This window comes from Leuciscus leuciscus (assembly GCF_965113295.1).
Source record: "Leuciscus leuciscus genome assembly, chromosome: 18".
NCBI lineage: Eukaryota > Metazoa > Chordata > Actinopteri > Cypriniformes > Leuciscidae > Leuciscus > Leuciscus leuciscus.
Window position 1 is genome coordinate 8,373,577 of NC_138742.1, and position 19,834 is coordinate 8,393,410.

General features: G+C 37.7%; 1 protein-coding gene across 3 annotated transcripts; it reads right to left on the reverse strand.

Moving 5' to 3' along the window:
* Positions 1-5,359: 5,359 nt before the first annotated feature.
* On the reverse strand, positions 5,360-17,025 carry znf217 (zinc finger protein 217). Of its 3 annotated transcripts, none has more exons than XM_082146063.1 (6): positions 16,658-17,022; positions 10,209-11,876; positions 9,663-9,785; positions 8,187-9,506; positions 7,177-7,297; positions 5,360-7,091 (listed from the first exon to the last, which is right to left on the reverse strand). In XM_082146063.1, the coding sequence occupies exons 2-5, from the start codon at positions 11,518-11,520 to the stop codon at positions 7,188-7,190; spliced, it is 2,865 nt and encodes a 954-aa protein (XP_082002189.1). In that variant the 5' UTR covers positions 11,521-11,876; positions 16,658-17,022; the 3' UTR covers positions 5,360-7,091; positions 7,177-7,187. The 3 variants fall into 3 exon arrangements, with proteins under 3 accessions (XP_082002189.1, XP_082002190.1, XP_082002191.1); XM_082146064.1 differs by having other exon boundaries at positions 16,645-17,022; XM_082146065.1 differs by lacking the exon at positions 7,177-7,297 and having other exon boundaries at positions 16,658-17,025.
* Between the last annotated feature and the right edge of the window lie 2,809 nt (positions 17,026-19,834).

A 19,834-nucleotide genomic window follows, 5' to 3' on the forward strand; every position in this document is an offset into this window, starting at 1 on the left:
TAAGACTTCCAAAGACTTCGAATATTGTCTTATGGACTACTTTTATGTTATTTTTATTAGTTTATTTATTTGAAGTTCTACAGCCGTGGTAACTTCGGAACCTTGTTGTATGAGTAAAGCCCCTGATATACTGATGTGACGTCATTTTGTACAAAATTAGGCAATACGACTTTGTTCGCTCCGGCTGCTAAACACCTTCGTACTACCATTGGTCCGTGGCGATTACGTAATAGGTATGTGTGTGCGGAGGCTCCGCCTTCTTTCACGTGGAAATCTTTTCAGGTTAATCTCTCCTCACATGTCAGTTGAGATTAGACGTGACCCATGAACACACTGGAGGAGCTACTTTATATTAGAAAATGAAGTTGTACTTCTGATGAAACGAGACACTGACACTGTTTTTCATGTTTAATACGGTAAAGCTGCTTGATTTTAAGCATAAAGTGCTATATAAATAAACGGGACGTGACTTAGAGTGCTGAATTGCAGAGCATGTGCAAACATATCCATGTTGCTATGATCAAACGCTTTCCTTATGCTTTATTAAAAAAATGCTTGTTGTTTTCTCAGTTTGTTATTAAGAGGAAGGCGCACAGCACATATTTACATATGTATCTAACCGTCGCTCTCATAAGTGTGGGCGGCATCAGATGTTCGATAACAGTATATCGCTCAACTTTGTTTTACCCCAAAACGAAGAACAAAAAAAAAAACTTTGCAGTGAGTGTATCAGGGCCTTCAATAAACACTGAATTTTAAGTTAGGGGTGAACTATTCCTTTAAAGGAATTGTATTATTTTTACAGACCAAATCAGTGGGGCCCAAAAACTATTTGGTTACCCATATTCTTCAAAGTATCATCTTTTTTGTCTAGCAGAAGAAAGAAATTCATATGGTTTGGAACAACTTGAGGGTGAGTAACTGATGACAGAATTTTCATTTTGTGTCGAACTATCCCTTTAAGACTTAAGGAAATGCACAATTCAACAGCTAGGCATGCTTTTTTGTCCAAAAAAGTGTCAAATAGTTTTTTTGCCCCATTTTCATGGAACAATGACAACAATTTCACTTCTTAAAATCCTCATCCCATTAATGGCTTCAGCCAACAGAGAGCAACGTGGGTTGATGGAACCAGCAAAATCTTTAAACGCCGCAACAGTCGCTTTTACTGTACGTACGTCTTTTGATTTCCCTCTACTAGGTCTCTTGATGGCTTCTTAGCAACATGAAACATGACACATCATCCATTATTCTGAACGTATGCCTTGCTATCTTAGCCTGCTCCATATGGTCCTGCTTGTCTCCAGACACCCAAATCCCTTTCCCGAGGCCAGCGGCTGTTTTTTCCGCAAGAGCCATTATATCTCCCTTCTTTCTCAGAGGGATCCACCGACGATGATGAGCAATCACAGTGAACGCCGACTTTACATTTCTCAGGAAAAAAGTACAAATCGGATTCCTTCAGTCTCAATGCCACTGGCCCAGTTGCTAATTCATGCAAGTTGACAATCTAGGGGAGGCAATTATCAATGACGACAACATCACCCATGAAGAGGCCACATGACTGAGATGAAGTTTCCATGCGTTTCTTTTTGTCTTAAGTAAGGAGAAACAGATGCCTGAAGAAAAAAAGAAAAGAAAAAAAGATCCAATGTTAGGAAATATATTTGGCAGAACCGTTTAATTGAATTATTTATGATTAACAAAATAAGCACAAATAATTGTGTAATCTGTATTTGCTAATACGTTTTGCTCGAGTTTTCCCCGGCATAATGCTGATATTAAGACATTTTAAGTGTGTCCTACATACAATTTTGTGCCAGTTCGTTTTTGGAAATTCAAATACAGTTTGTATGGTTGTAATGTTGAAGGACTCAAATGGCACAGAAAGGTTATGCTGCATATGTAACTTTTAAATATACTACGGTTCAAAAGTTTGGGGTAGATAATGTTTCTGACAAAGAAGACTCTTATGCTAACCAATGCTGCATTTATTTATTAGTATAAACAGTAATATTATTAAATATTATTAAAATTGAACAAAATAGTTTTCTGTTAATATATGTAATTTATTCCTGTGATGTAAAGCTGAATTTTCTGCATCATTACTCCAGTGTCACATGATCCTTCAGAAATCATTCTAATATGCTGATTTGCTGCTCAAGAAACATCTTATTATGATCAATGCTGAAAACAGTTGTGCTGCATATTTTCCTTGAATAGTCCCCAAAAAAAAGAAAAAGAAAAGAAGCAGCATTTATTTCAAATAGAAATGTTTTTAATACTGTAAATGGCTTTAATTTAATGAATCCTTACTGGAAAAAAATAAACGAATGAAAATAAACATCTTACTGACTCCAAACTTTTAAACACACACACACACACACACACACACACGTGAATGCAACATTTGCATGAAAGAACATTTCGGATCCGAATTGTGCACTAAGCCATGCAACATGAAAATAAGCATCACTGCACACAGCTATGAAAATGCAAAAACAACAGTTAAGACAAAAGTGGGAGGGAGTGTATGTGTGCTCGCATGATCAACACACATATTAAAATACTGATTAAAATGCACACTAGGCCTACTAAAGTCACTAGTCAAAATATTGATCTTAAATTATCATACTGAAGCAGACAGTCAAACATTTTTATGGTGAACAAATAATTTGTCTGACAGTGGGGAAACGGCACTGATAAAATATGTATACAGTCGCCTTAGAACTCGTCCACAGGGAATAACGCCAGCTTTGCTTTTGCCACAAATGCTCTCACAAATACCATGACAAGCAATAGGGTAACTGCACGCGCCCCATGTTGCACATAACTCTAATTAACATCTTAGTATTGTTCTTCTGCACATTACCTGCTGCACGCAGCATTGTGTGGGCCCGCGCGCTGCGTGCCAGATCCCTATGTCAGCAAAAGCAACACCTCCTGTGGTGAATAAAGCAGAGCCCAGTGGAAATAAACGTCTCTTCTGCAGGGTGTGACCCCAGGCACAAAGGGGCCCACACCTTCACAGAAAACAAGGCAGGACGAAAACAGGATTTAACTATTGTGCTGGAACAGCAGGGGATGACGGCGATCGCTGTAATAGTTGCTCTGCATTGCATGTGTGCATTATAAAATGCTAGTTAAGAGAACATTTAAAGGCATACCAAGCTTTTTCACTGAAGTTTTACACTGAAGTTGTTATTGTAACAAATATGACTGTAATGATGGATTCTGCCATGTAGGCTTGTTTAACTACTCGCTTTACCTCAGCATCCCACTATTACAGGACACTTTTGGGTGTTAATTAATCAATCACGGGTGACAAATACGACGGTAGTTAAAATAGCACTGCAACTGAAATCGCAACTGCATAAACTCAACTAAACTCGGCCTGCAAAACTTAACATCGGAAGGAAGTAAGTTTCATTTGTTTAATATTAAAGGAGCTTCAATTGTATATCATTACAGTTTTATCTGGTAGAATATCAAATATTAAAAATAAATAATATTTTCAATAATTTAAAAAATGTATAGTTTTTGGACCTTTGAAATTATCTATCCATCCATCTCTATCTATCTCATGCAGTTTATCGTTCAGTCTGTCTGCAGATTTAAAATGTTAAGCTTGACTGAAAACATTTGATCTTTTTAATTCAGTTATGAGTTTTTTTTTTCTTTTATTATTATTATTACAGAAGGCTCCTTCTAAAGTGAATTGTGGGGGAAATGTGCTGATTTAAAAAAACAAAACAAAAAAAACAACGATCCATAAAAAAGTTTCTGTGTCCTTTTTCATCATGCAAAATATTCTAGGCCTACTTTTTCGGTTCGATTTTGGGGTGAAAAAGAACAGTTCGGGGACTGGTGCAAGTGGCTTCTCGCATATCTGTGGTTGTATTTGCCTTGAAAAAACATTTGACATACTCAAAAACACTGAGTTCAACCCTCAGCACCGCTAAGGCAACACTAAACTCCCTCATCACAGTCACTGATTTACAGGAAGCCTGTGTGCTTTCCAACTTTCAACCAGTAATGAGGCTTGATCCAGACGTTTACTGATCACCGCAGACCAGCACTGAGAAAAAAAATCAAATAAACACAGGGAAAGAAAACAGCAAGCAGCTCTATTCAGTACAGTCCTGACATTAAACCCTTGAGCAGGACTCGAGAGGCGGAAAACTGCACATCACATTGGACTTGAGGGATTAGGCAAAACAGGAAGCGTGTCATGAGCTGAGGTTGTGCTTCCTTCCCCCTGCCATCCAGATGCTCGCGTTGGCCTCTGTTTGAGGGGCACATGAGGGTGATACTAAGTGAAATGCTCATTTTGCGTTTGTGATTATTGAAACCCATGGGCGATATGCACTAATGTGAGCTAATGCAATAGATTACACAGCACTGACCCTGGGGAGCAGACAGCAAGCAGATGTGCTATAGTTAAAAAGAAAAGGAGGGGGTGAAAGACTCTTGTTTAATGTGCTGGATACTGTCCTATGTAATTTGCTGTTGACAGACACTGGGATGCACTCGGCCAGGTTCAACACGCCGTCACCCCTGATCCAGTATGCATGGCCAGGAATGAAGATGAACAAAGCAAATTAAGGATTACTAGTCCACAGCTGTTTAATAAAAGCGTTTGGGCCTCAAATGGAAGATGCTAGAGATAATTATTCAATGCAATGCAGTCATCTTCAATCAAAAATGGCGAATGGTTATTTTATCTATACTCAAGACCTCATAACTCTTTGTGAGAAGAGTTCATTGTGTCTCGGTATCAAGCAAGAAGCACATGGTTTCACTGGCAGCAGTTCACATGCTTGTACATACTGCCCTCTAGTGTTCTGCCAGTGAAGTCACATTTTCTAATAAACTTAGTCCTGTAGGGCCACTGTCCCAAAGAGTCCAACTCGGCTCAACACATCTGTCTGTAATTGGGGTTTGAGCTGAACTCTGCAGGACAGTGGTCATCCAGGACCTGTACTAGTCACGTTCAAGACATGTTATTTTTTCAACTCAAAATCTTATGGAATTTTTATTTTGCATAAATAATAGGAACCTCATTTCTAGCAACATTAAGTCCAAATGTGACATTCATAAAAAAGACCAAAAAAAACAAGGTAATGTAAAAAAAAAAAAAGTAAAGTAAAGTAACTACCACAAATTTACTAGCAGCTTGTCTAGACTACTGCAATGTTGCATCAAATCAGGACTGCAATGTTCATCAAATCAGGACTCCAAATTAAGCATATAATATAGTATACGTTTTAATATCTAATAAACATCCACAATCAAGATTTTAAAAACATTATACTCACCTTAGTATTCCTCAGATGAAAATGAAACAGACAATTTGACATTTCTTACAGTTTACACAACTGCTTTATTCTGCCTCTAGAAAGGGCCTCAGCCCTGGAATACACCTGGCTTAATAACAAGGTGGGTTACAAGATTGGGAATCCAAATTACACATTCTGTTAGAGACCGAGAATAACAGCATCATTCATGAAACAATGGACAAGACGGGGAGAAAAGGCATCATTCACACAACCTTACCACAAGAAAGGAACTCTAAAGAGAAAATTAGTGAAAGTGCAAAAGAAAGAAGAAAAATTAAAAATGGGAACAAATACACTCTAGAGAATTTTTTTTTTTTTTTTTGCACAAATACAAACAAATTTACACATGGCTGTCACTACATCCTAAACCAAACTACCAACACAAACCCAATTCAGTGTGTTTGAAAGAATCGAAATACTGAGCACAAAAACCAGAGAGAGACATTGAACCTGCATAATAGTTGGTTTTTCATTAATCGAAATCCGTTGTCAAAAACACAGTGACAGCCATCACTCAGCCTAACTGATCTACAACTCACAAAAATAACTAAATAAGGGGCAATTCCTCATTGTGGGGTGAAGCAAAAAAATAAAATAAAAAATAAAAAAAACGCTTCAAGTTTATCATCAAGGAAATACACTGCATTTGCTTCAGCTAATGAAACCCCCTAAAACATTACAAAATAAGTTAACTCTCCGGTGGCCAAACATCTTCAGGGAGTAAGAGTTAGTATACTGAACGCAGACCGTAACAGAAACCATGACGTGCTTTTAGCCACCTTTCCACAAACACGCAATGACAACCTAATAAACCAACACACTTGCCTGAAAATAAATTAGGTAAAAAGAAAAGAAAAAAAAAAAACAGCAAAAAGACAGAAAATGCTCACCACACATTTGGCAGAACTGCTCAGCAGCGGCGGCACAATATCACAGTTATGTTTCTCTTAAATCCTGAGCATCCCATTGAATGTCTTTGTCACAGTGAAAGAGGTTTCCATGCAGTCCCTGCATTTCTTTTTTTTTTCTTTTTTTTTTTTTAAATGTACCTACACAACAGTACACAGTACGTCACCATTGCTTCAAAAAGTCTCGGATCCGAGACGGTAACACAGCAGCTCGATTTGTACAAATGAAAAAGATGTATAACTTTGGAAATGATAGATTTCCCATTCTCTGCATAGCATAAAGTTGACCTGTAAAGTGTAAAAGAGATGTTAAACATTAACAATATAGACAATCTTACACAATTAGAGAAAAGCAAAAAAATAACACAGCGCCCCTTCTCGTTTATTTGGTCAGTGCCGTCCACTCGTAGATAAAGCATGTAGGCTTTTAATAAAAAAAAATAATGGAGGCACTTGCTGGGCTTGCGGTTTGATTAGTATTTAGGCCATCATAAACCACCGACCCACAACAGATTCACAAGACAACTGTCATGCACGTCTGTGCGTCTGACGTTCAGCTTTGTGTTAAGTGCACCGCAGATGAATCTTATTGCCATAATGGAATGCAAATTGAATCAAAACAACACTGTTCAAGGCTGCAGTCCAAGTTCATTCTGCCTTCCAGCCAAGGCTATTGCAGCGCTTGTGGCCCGAATCCCCACAGTTCATCCTTCCAGCACATCAAACCTTGCAGCGGTAGTGTCTGAAGAACATTTTGAGCAACATCAAATCCTTTAAACTTTCCTCCCAGCCGTGGACCCCACCGTTGGCGACCGCATCCCCGTTTTCTCTGCATATTTCAAAGCTGTGAGGAGAGACAATGCGATTAGCTACATGGAGCACAGCGCAATACCTGTGAAACGAGAGCAAGGTCTGCCAAAGACATTTACCCTGGATAGTTCTAAGAGCTCTTATCTGAAGGTCCACAGCGTTCATTACTCAGAGGGCTGGTTTGGATTCTCCTCTGAGTCATACTAGTGGAGTAATGAGGGAAGATCAAGGACCTACTCCCTAAAGAGAGGAGCATATGGGGTAGTGTTCAGTCACAGTACCAGACCACATCCTGACTAAACAACGGCCAAGACCATTTAAGAGGCCATGGTGAAGTCTAAAATATTTAAATAGCTCTAGAAAGGTACTGCCTGCACTCTCTCAGAGGCTTGAAATATAACTATAACATTGAAACATGAGGATATTTTGTATTGTGACATTATTTACAACAAATAAGCTGCCACTTCACTTTTTTATATTATATTATATTATATATATATATTAGTGCAGTCAAATCGATTAATCGCATCTAAGATAAAAGTTTGTTTATATATGCGTGTACTGTGTTCATATTATATTTATTTATATACACACATATATATATTATTATTATATATGATATTGATGTGATTAATTGGTTTGACAGCATATATATATATATATATATATATATATATAGAATAGAATACAGTATGTGTAAATATATACGTGTATATATATATATAATTATACACACACACACATATATATATATATACACACATATATATATATATATATATATATATATATATATATATATATATATATATATATGTATATATATATATATATATATATATGTGTGTGTGTATAATTATATATATATATACACGTATATATTTACACATACTGTATTCTATTCTATATATATATATATATATATATTATAATTATACAATATATAAAACGTTTTTAATTGAAATATATGTCAAAAAAATGTGTTAGATCCGCCTATTTATGCCATCTAATAATAAAGTCTGGAAAAGCTGTTGTTGAATTCTTATATTAGCTCTCATTTCTTGAGTATAAACAGATCTCTTCCATAACCTAATGAGCACTTGCTAAAAATCATGTAGTAAATACTTACCAGGGCCAGGTGAGGCCATGACAGCGTGGCTGGAACCTGCAGCGGCGGGGTGATAGAGCGACGCCAGGTTGTTGGGCGTGTAGGTGCGGAAAAGGTTGAGGACATTCCAGTCAGCCTGCATGTTATTGGGAGACGGCGTAGGAGTCACCTTAACCGAAGCCAAGGGCGAGTTCGCATTTCTACCGGAGGGCACAAGCCTGTTGAAATCCTCTCCAAGCCGTCCAGATGCGGCATGTAGAGGCTCAAAGGACTTCTGTCTCTTGCTAGAGGGTTCGCCGACATCCATTTGCGCCAAGTTTCGGAAACGGTCTGAAAGGCAAAGTCTAGCTGGATCTGTGGGCCATACCATTCCGTTTTTGCCCATACTTGCCCTCTGACTCATCTCATGATCCAGGCCAGGCCTCTTCTTGGACAACTCTCGATCATTTACAATTGCCACATTTAATTTTCTGCTAGATTCTTGCTCCGCGATTCTAGATAGCGAGCTGGTTGCATCCGATTCCCTGCCCCGCTGACCCTCCTGGTGCTGTTCTCTCCAGCGCTCTTTTGCAGGAGATATCTTAGACATCTGTGGATGTTTCGGAACCCTCTCCCCAGGTTTTTCCGGCTGCCGGAGTGGGGACTTGGTCCGACGGGGATGCTTCTTGTTGATGCTGGGCAAAGGAGTGACGTCTTTGCCCTCAAGAGCCGGGGGGCAACCAGTGTACCGTTTCTGTTTCTGAGGTCCCCTGTATCCGTTCTTCTTGACGTCCAACTTCTCCTTGTGGACGAGCTTTTTGTGCATCAGGAGAACCTCAGGGTAGAGGGTTTCATAGGAGCAAGAGGTACATGTGTTGGTCAGTAACAGGTTTCTGGGTACTGAGGTAGCAGATACAGAAAGAGACACTTTGAGGGAAAGATTCAACGGTGCCTCAGAAGCCTCTTTCTCCTCCATCTTCAGGTTCACCGGTACTGGGTATTTTTTGTTGACCTCACTCGCAGGGGTGTAAGGTGCTGCGACAGGAGAACTTGCATGCTCTTGCTTTACTTGAATAAAAGGACTTGTGCTGGTAATAATGGCCTGGCTCATGCCTGGTTCTCGTTTAACACTAACAGGGAGAGGTTTAGGAGCAAGCCATTGTTTGGCTGGTTTTAAGGCTCGTTTGACGTCATTCTTGGGAGGTTCGATGGCCTTGATGATATTTCTAGTAGATGATGTTGCAGGAATGTTCGGGATTTCTGTGAAAGGTTTATCTTTGTGACGTCTGTCTAAATGGTACCTCAAAGATGTTTTCTGTGCAGCAGCATAGTCACAATATTCACATTTATAAGGTTTTTCACCTGTGAAATGAAAAGAGAGACGCCAATATTTAAATAAACCGTAGCAAATAAACAATCTGTATTAAAGATTTTCATTCTGAAATACAAGAAAACAGTAAGCCTAATGAGACATAAGTTGTAAGAAAGAAAAAAAAAGCAATACAACCAAGTACTAACCAGTATGTGTCCTGAGATGAATATTGAGGTAATAATTCGAGCGGAAAGTCTTGCCACAGTAACTGCATTTTCTTGGAGCAAGAATTTTGAGCTTCATTTTACCTGATCCATCCTCACTTTTATCTGTAGGACAAAGGGAGACATGTTTAACATATGCAAAACATATATTGCTTGAATGGTACAACATGGTGACCTATAACAGAAATTAAAAACTGCAAGCTGAACATGAGTCATACAACAGAATGCCCTTAAATAAAGTATGAAAGTTTCAAATTCTCTCTTGACCAGCAGAGGGAGCTCTAAGTTCTTCACTAGTACAAAAATAGGTTTGTGAGAAAATGCAATTGAACCATTGAGAAGTAACTTCTTCTGTAATAAAGAGTGTACATTTCTTTGGTAATTATGGTGTGCATAATTTAACAAGGTGATGCCAATTATGAGCTCTCTGTGGTCCAACGTCTGACAGATGATGGTTTGTTGTTTATACCAAGCAATTAAAAACGTATTAAAATGTGAATGCAAAACCAAACACTTTGGTAATAATACCTGGATTAAAGGCGTCAACTGGCACTCCCTCTTCCGAGCCATCCTCGGAGTACTCCTCTGCTCGGTCGAGAGATGAACTGCTACATGAGCCAACACTTTGGGCCCTCCCGTCTACAGGTGTGGTTGGGCTCTCTGCTCCCCCTCTGCTCTTGTGGATTCTAGAATGAAGGACCAACTGATGGTACGTCCTGAAGATCTTGCCACACTCTTCACAGTTTGTTGGCTTGTCTTTACGAATCAGACCTTTTTGCTCAGGTGATGGGGAAGGAGTCTCAGTAGGCTTGAGTTCACTTCTTAGGCCTCGCCTGACTGGTTTATCTCCACCGCCAGAAGCCCAGATGGCCCCCAGTTCCTCTTTTTCAGAACCAGAGTCCTCGTTGTCAGAGTTGGAGTCCGCGTTGAGCTCCTTGGCCAAGTTTGGACCTGCCGCGATCTTGCCCCTGGTGGCCAACTGCCAGGCCTGGTAGGTGTTGAAAGGATCAAGATGTGATATCCAGCGTCCAGACGGGGGATTATTTTCAGCTTCTCTCACTCCAGACGGAAGCAACTGTAAGGTCTGCAAAAACGACTTCTGAGATACAGGAATCTCCTCAGCAGGCTGGCTGACAAGGGAGACGTTCTCATCTACTTCCGGCTCCCGATTGTGGACTTTGCTGTGCTCAGCCAGAACTTCCTTGTTGAGGAAAAAGAAGCCACATACCATGCACATTTTGTACGGTGTGACCACAGGTGATGAGGGTTGGTCTTGGATGACGTCATTAACGGTAGTCGGGATCTCCAGGTCCTGGTTTTTGTTTTTAGACCCAGCCTTTCCACCATGGGTTCTCATGTGGTTCTTTAGGAACCACGGCTCTTTGAAACGACGTCCACAGAGGCCGCAGCAGTACGTGAAAGAGTCCTTGTGTTTCCTCATGTGCGTTTCCAACTCTGTCGCATCTGCGACAGCCTGGCCGCACACAGCGCAACAGAGCTCCTCATTCTTTTCCACAGCTGGGCAGGTCTTAGAACGGGCCCTGTCGCTGGGAGTTAAGAATTCCGCTTCCACGCGCAACACTGCAGGAGCATGGAATGTTGTGGGATGCTGGGATAGAAGGTGTGGTCCCAGGTCTTCCTGATGCAGGAAAGTCTCTTCGCAAAACATGCAGTCTAGAGGTAGGCTACTTTCTGCCAGTGTGTCAGATTTTTCCACCAAGCTGGCGTGGGGCGTCATGCTAGACCCAGTACCAGGCATACTTGCACTGCTGTGGCTGAGAATGTCATGACCTAGTCCATCAGGACTTTCCACATATGGGATCAATGGGTGGGTAGGCATGTCAGCAGGAATTTACTAGGGAATTTTTTTCTTGTTTAGTTTCAGTTGAAAGCTTGTACGAAACAATATGTTGAATGTTACAAGACATGTGAAAGTAGAGTCATTCTTTTGAAATACTCATGAAGGAGGATATGCATGAGATAACAAAATACCAAATACTCTCAACACTTCCATGGTACTTTTCAAATTTGAATTTCAGAACAGCACGTTTGCTAAGAGTTTCTGTAAACCCCTATGATCCATCCTATACAGGAGAAGCAGTCGGGGCTTGCCTGTCACTGCCAGGTAAAGGGGCATAAACTCGATCAGTTGATTTCTTGTGATTCACACAGAGGAATTGTCCTGACAGGCAAAACCTGAAATGGAAGAAAAGAACAAAGTCAGGTGTGGCCACTTCCGTGGAATGCAATCAACTCAGGACTACACTTACAAATGATTCAATTAATGGGGGGTGGAGCACTCATCTGTTTTGTACTGTTACGCGAAATGAAACATGATGTCACATAGATAGTTAAAAAGATTAGCAACCACATAGGGCTCTAGGATTGATGTTTTGCTTAAGTTTCTTAAGTAAACTGGAGACCAAAGAAAACTTTTGGAACTTTAAGCACACTGCAATTTGTCAAAGTGGAACAAATACAGAGCAAGTGATAATCTACACTCATTGGTCAAAACAGAAACATACATTTAACATTGTTATAGCATAAATCAGAGGATTATTTTAATTTAGGATATATTTAAATATTGTTTCATTATTTAAGGAAATATATACTGAGTGAAATGCAATAGTAAGCTAGTGGTTAAAGATCTGGGCAAACAGCCAAAGGTTGAGGCTTTGACACCAAAGTATCTGAACTGGGAATGAACCAGCAGCTAGGTGGTTGTTGGGGGGGGGGGGGTACAGTGTTAGTCTATACTAATTGTGCCCTTGAGAAAAGTCCTTAGCGCTAAGTTACTCCAGTGGGATGATCGCTGCACCATGCCATCAATATAAATGGAAAGAATAGACATGTTTTATTAAGATTTTAGGTTAAAATATATGTTTGTATTAGGGATGCTATGACTTTTGATTTATATGCTAAAACTGGTCTCCATTTCTTTTGTTTTTCAACCGTTTTATATCAACTTCAGTGGTCCAGCAGTGTGACAAATAAAAAATAAAAAAAGTTTATTACAAATATCCCGTTTAGTAATCTCAATTGATAAGAGGTCATAAAAACTCCAAGCACATAAACTAAATGTCTCTTTGAAATTAAATGTTAAACTGTTTGACATGAATGTGAACTCATAAATGAGAATTGAAATTAAACGGTTAGAAATGAAATGTTAAACAGTTTGAAATGATGAAATTAAATGACTACGTATACAGTATTTTCAATAAAATGAAAATTTATGAAGTTAGAGTGTTTTTAACCAATGTTTTGACCAATCATTTCTGCATTGATCAGCAGATACGCCCTATTTTTCTTTAGAAGAATTGGAAATGTTTGGTGCCAAAAAGGCGTATTTGATGTTTTTGCCATATATTTTCAAGATTTTGCAAGGTTTTATAATATGTTCATTGTGTTAATATGCCATAATATGTTCACTTAAGAACTTACTCATACAAGTATTTATGTGGTTGCAATGTTGTGGTTGAAGGTTGATAAATACAGTTGATTGAAGTGTGGTCAAAATGTTGTTTTGGCTCTCCTGTAAAGTTTGTCAAATGCCACTTACAGGTTCCAAGCCCTCGATATGTAATGCATTATAAAAAATATATTATAAAAATGCTGCTTAAATCATTTTAAATGTCACACAACACCACAGGACAGTTCTAAATAAGAAGCCATTTTATTAACTTCAATATAAACAACTAGCATTTGACCAAGTCCTTTGATGTAAATTGTGTTTTTTACATAAATGGAAACTACTAAATAAGTACATCACAATGCAGTACTGTGAAATGTAGGTGTGCCTGTAAAGATTCCCAGTCTATAAATCAGGCACTGTACTGTAGACATATTATTCGAAGAAACTTTGGGGACAACTTTAAATTAACTACCAATTTTTTCTGACTAACAGAAAACAAATCAATGATTCTATGATTCACATACAACTGTCATCTTTTAAGACAATGGACCCCTATGATATAGCTTTAGATGCTTTTTTAAATCGGTTTTACCAATATAATTATGAATTTAATACATTTGTGACTATTTCTCTCTATATATTATGTTCTATATGTTCAAAAGTTTGGAGCAAGATTTTTTTTTGTGTGGAAAGAATATACTACTAAAACTTAAGATCACAAAAGTTGATAATTGATCATAAAACAAACATTATTCATTATTATGGAATTCTATGTCAACGTTGTTCATAAAGGAACAGTGGAAACGTTGCATCTAGTACCCAAGTGCCTACTGAACGTATAGTTTCAGTAAATATGTATACGTAACAAAGAAAAGCATTGTGCGAGACCTAATAAATTGCAAACTCAGAGTGCTCTGTATTGGTACATTTACACAACTTGAAGGAAAAACACGATTTCAAATCTTTAGAAAGTTTTTCAGGGACAAAACTGATGAAATTCTTTAGATGAATTACTGTGAGGCAACAGGAAGCCAGAGACTTATGCCTATCTACAGCGTCCTTCACAATATCTGCAAAACCTCACTCATGAGGCCTTAGGTGGAGTCACAGCATTGTTCTGCAACCTTTTAGCCTACCTTCCATGCTGAAACAAGCCATTAAATATGGGCAACCACATTCATCTTTCTCTTAGGATATTAAATAACATCCAAGATTAATATACAGCACTCTTATCAAGCCTATTACAAAGTTTCAGGCAACTTGTCAATCATTTGTAAACTGAGTACTTATTTTACACAAAGGAGTTAATTTACAATACCTTAAATACAAAGCATAAAAATAAAAAAAATCAATCATCAAATGACATTAATCACTAAATCCCTACATCCAGACTACTAGTCCAAATCACTTTTAGGGAAACCCTGGCCTGCGCAACACAAAAATAGGCTTTGCTAATGTTAGGCACTGAAAAAGAGAAACAGAGGCTGAAGATGAAAAAAAGAGAAGGCTGAAAAGGAAGCTTCAACACTTCAGTTATCTACCGAATAACCACTGTTAAAAAAAAAAAAAACCAAGTGAAAAAGAAAGAAAACAATCTGTGAATTCTCTTAAGATTCTGCAGACATGCTACTCTAATGACAGGCCTTGCCATGCTGATTTCAACAAGCAACACTGTTTGCTTCTCAAAATCCTTCAGATAGTAATCGCAGAGTAATTTACTTTGAGTTATTTACTTCTAAATGCACAAGAGTTATCAAAAAAAAAAAAATTCGAAATAGTATAAAGTTATTCAAATGTTAATAGCTCCACCTATACTTGCATCATTATAAAAGACTAAACCACGGTTAGTTGACATGCTGAAGAAACTGCTAGGGACCAGCTGGTGTTTGTCTTACTCTTTTGTTTGGGCTTCGCCATGCAACCTGTTCACAAGAATAGCGCGTTTGTTGGCCCCAAAACCATCCAAATTTATCAATAAGAGTTCTTAAAAAGACACAGTGTCAGTTACACTTATTGTAATTGTCTTCTAGAGCAATAAATGGTGCGGTTGGCTCATGCAAATAAGTGAAAAACAGGTTATTATACCTTAAGAAAAACAGTATGAGTGCCTTTTAGGGGGGAAAAAACAGCGTTGCTCAGTAATTATCTCAACTGTAATTCTGACGTCAACCAAAACCATTTATGAATAAAGTAAAACATATGTATATAAATAAACACTTTGCAGATGATATATAACACATACTATATATATATTATATATATTTTTTTTTTACTTTATATAAACTATATATATTCATATACATTGATATATAAATGCATTTTATATATCATCTGATATAGATTATCGATTATATATATATATATATATATATAAATAATCGATATATAATCTATATCAGATGATATATAAAATGCATTTATATATCAATGTATATGAATATAGTTTATATAAAGTAAAAAAAAATATATATATATATATATATACACACACACACACACACACACACACACACACACACACACACACACACACATTTATATACACAGACTAGGAATTCAAACAGCACTTCTCAGCACACTTGACGTCGAGCACAAACGTGTGAGTGTGTGAGACTGGGGAGAATGTGGCGATGGCTGCTGATTAAAAGAACGGTTACTGACGTCATAATGCAAAGTTTAAAAGTATCGATTTTCCAAAAACATAATAGAAGCTATGTTCTAAACGGAACGTGCGTTCTAAACGAAATCGTGGCTGATATAAATAATAATGCCTCGTGTGTGGAAGCATGCCTTTAATGTGGCTGTAATTTCCTGACACGTGATCATTCTAACTTGATCAGCAACCCTGCAGATTGCTAGTAGTTATTTTACTACATACCTCGCCAATATACCTGCATGCCCTGTTTTTCTTTTCTTTCCTTTCCTTTCTTGTTTCCATCTTGGCATGCGATACAAAACTCCTCCCTAACTACAGTTAAGATGTTTTTACTATAGAACAATGAGATCACTATATGGTCAAGTATATAACTAACTTATAAACATCAATATAGTTTGATGGAAGAAACTATAAAAAAAAACAAGACAGAATAGATATTCAAACCAAATGAATAACATAAAATCATTAGTATGACAAACATCAGTTTGACACACAAAAAAAGAAGTTCCTTCTTCTTTGTATCTATTAGAATAAATTATTTTTCGATGGCTGTATCAAAAGCTATTATTTGTAAACATAACAGGTCGAATAGCAAAATACAACTTTGTTTTGGGGGATGGCTGAAACTTTTGTCAAGTTGTTTGTCTATTCTTTCAAGTTAAGGAAGAACATCAAAAGACCTTTATGCAGTTCCTGCATTACCCCCCCAAAAAAGACACCAACTTTATCATCCTCTTCTATTTCCTTTCATACAATAGAGAGTGTTTGTTTTCAAATAAAGTCTTTGTTTCAGTTCGTTAACTTTGGTGAGTTAGATCAACCTGCGCTCGTGCTGATAATAGAAATTTGGCTAACGACACGCTAGCGATGAGTGATATAGAAAATAAGGAACTCACCCTCCATACCTACCATTATGTTCAGACTTCGTCAGGTATTCTTATTGTGTGCCAACAATCGCTATAGTAACTAATAACGTATATGGGATGTTAGTTTGGTAGCTGGTTTTCTTTCTTTCTTTCTGGAAATCTGATTAGCTGAGTTAGCCAATTGTTAGCCGGACGAAATGCCTTGCTTTCAATGTTTGCAAATCACTCACTATGCAGCTGTTGCGTTCAGAGAGAGAGAGAGAGAGGGCGCGCTCCCGTGGGTAGCTGGATGTTCGATTCTTTAACGCACTGTTCTTTTGAGTCGAATGTATATTAAATGAATCACTTCAGCTGGTTCACAAAACCGGTGAATCAAAAACGTACAGCCCGAGCAGTATCCCGATTCTCGAAAGAATGAATGTTCGTTGTAGGGCCTCCTACAGAAAGCACAATCGGGGTAGTTTGATTCCCTTAAAAGAGTGGGCTCGTTCGATCCTGTTCGTTGTTAGTGAATATCATTCTCAACGGTTTTCTGAATTCATCTGATTCACATAACAACAAAGTATCACTTTTGTTAAAGGGATAGTTCACCCAAAAAAAAAAAAAAAAAAGAACAAAAAAAGAAGTCATTTACTCACCCTCATGTTGTTGTCAACATCGAACATGTATGAGTTTCTTTGTTCTGTTGTACACAACAATAATATAGTTTGAAGAATATGGGTAACATAACAGTTGATGGTTCCCATTGACTTTCATAGTATGAAAAATATATAAATAGAAGACAATGGGGACCAGAAAACAATTGGTTCCCATCATTCTTTAATGTGTTCTTTTGTTTTTAAAAGAACAAAGAAACTCATACAGGTTTAAAACAACATGAGGGTGAGAAAATGATGACTTTTTATTTTTGGTCCCAAAAAAAAAAAAAAAAACTCCAACGGGCTACACAAATATCAAAAGTTTAAAATAAAATTCCCCAGAAATATGTTTACAATTTTATCAACACACATATTAAAACATACAAAAAGTTATCCAAGTGTTGTTAAATATTATTAGAAAACGTATTTAGGCTCTCTAAATCATGGCTGCAACGAAATGTTCTGGCACAAATTAAACTACATTTAAAAAAAAAACGTATTAAACAACAATAACATGGCTTTATTGTGCCACGCAAGGATATTATGGACCACGTGGTGACGCAATTACGTACCGACGTAAAAGAATCACTGAATTGCTTAATGAACTGTTCAAAGGAACCGTTCACGAAAATGAGTCGGATGAGGCTGGGAGGCGCGTTCATGCAAACCCACACACAGCGTTCTGTGGAACGTCGCGACTCGCGCACCTCTGATCACGTGACCCTCTCAACTATTCTTCTTCATCTAGAATAGATTGTTGCAGTGGAACTGGTTTACGGTTATTGTTTATTATGAACGGAGGTATGAGAGTTATGCACAGCCTCTGATTATGTGGGGATGGCTTCCGTTAGTAGTAAAGAGAAGGAAGTTAACAGTAAGTAGCTATTAGGGTTCATTTTAGCCAGCATTGTAAACAATTGTCCTTTCAAAAACCCGGAGGTGCAGCTGGTACCCGTATGTTATTAGACCATAAGAAGAATAAAAACGTAAATATGTTTACTAAAAGTAACAAAACATACCTTTTATAAAAGATTATCCTCAGTTTAGGCTATATTCTCTTAACAACGACAATTCTGCTAATAATCCATCTTGTCCACATACTTTTTAAATGGCTGTTTTTACCTTCGAAATTAGAAATTTTGTTTCTGCTAGTTTAAGCTAGTAGGCCTAGCCTAAATGTTCATACATGCATCACAGGAGTAATTTTTTTGTCCTTAAAAGTCAGCATTTCCAACACATCTCAAAATATGTATTATGTTTTAACAGTATTCTGTGGTGGAAATGACATTTGGAATAAAATTGTCGACTCCTTTGTCTTGTTAAAGTAAATTTCCCAGTTAGCATTTTATTTATCCTAAAACTCACTATTAAATATCCTTAAAAAATGCATAGGCTATTTTTGGAAATTATGCACAATGATATTGTTTTATCCTGCAGCCTTATGTACCTAAAGGAGGGCTAAAAGGTATTTATTCCAGTTCATGTAGCCACACCTCATGGTGGCACCGTCCTAAAAACTTGCATTTAAAGCCCTGACGTCCTTTTTTCCCCATGCTTTTTGACTAATGTCCATAACAGAGGTGGATAAAGTTGCTTTCTCTCCTTCCACAAGGATTCCATTCATTATTTCTTTCGCAAAACACAGATAAGCACTGAAACGTCACTATTCTGCAACTGCATGAAACTAAAGGAAATTTGGCTGTTATTTGAGAGAGCAGATACTTATCAGGTCCCCTGCATTGCTTCCCTCAACTCACACACACATACACACTACTCATGTAGGGTGGGGGAGGGGTAGAGGGCTCACACAAGAAAACACATGAATGTAAAGGCATCAGGGTTTGTTACTGTTACTTTATTGGTTAAAAGTCAGAATTATATAGCATATTTAGAAGTGAAGATCGCTTTAGTCAAACTTATGTAGAAGAAAAGTACCATTCGGCATAATCGGTATTCGAATAAGCAAGTATATTTTGTGCATTGCATGAACTTTGACATATAAAGTTTTTTGCAGAACAATCAATCCTTCAAGGATATTATATTTATTGTGTTTATTTAATACTTGTTATACAGAATAATACTCATTATGTTGCTCGTGATGCTTACTAAGACAGCATGCGTTTGTAGTGACAGAGAATGTTGATTGTGACTGGAACAGGAGCGTACTCGGGATGTAATAGTTCATCAGAAGTGAGAAGTACTTTAAACACCCCCGGGCGAAGGACACAGAGCTGTTGTGCAATCATTCCGTTGAGAAAACGTTGTTATTGACATTACTCAAATACAAAGACCAGGTTAATGCGTTTGTTTAAGCCTTTGTGTTTTTCTTCTGTTTCCATCCAAAATCTGACCTTCAAAACATGAGAAGTGCTTCTATATATATTCTGTACATTTAATATGGAAGGCTGCTTGTCCTTCTGCACCAGTCAAACTATTCTTTTCTTTAAGTTTGATATTATGCATGTGAATGAAGCACTAACTTCCCCATCCCCCACATTTCCACACCCAACGCTCATGGAAAGGAAGATGCAGCTCCTGGGAATCTCCCTTTGCTTTTGCATTGTTCTTGTGTGAGGACTTAA

Bases quoted from the DNA above. Each gene is read 5' to 3' on its own strand.
- znf217 (XM_082146063.1), bottom strand. From the start codon at position 11,520: ATGCCTACCCACCCATTGATCCCATATGTGGAAAGTCCTGATGGACTA. The intron at 9,786-10,208 runs GTATTATTACCA...TTTGTCCTACAG, and splicing joins AGTTGACGCCTTTAATCCAG to ATAAAAGTGAGGATGGATCA. The intron at 9,507-9,662 runs GTTAGTACTTGG...TTCATTTCACAG, and splicing joins TCATCTCAGGACACATACTG to GTGAAAAACCTTATAAATGT.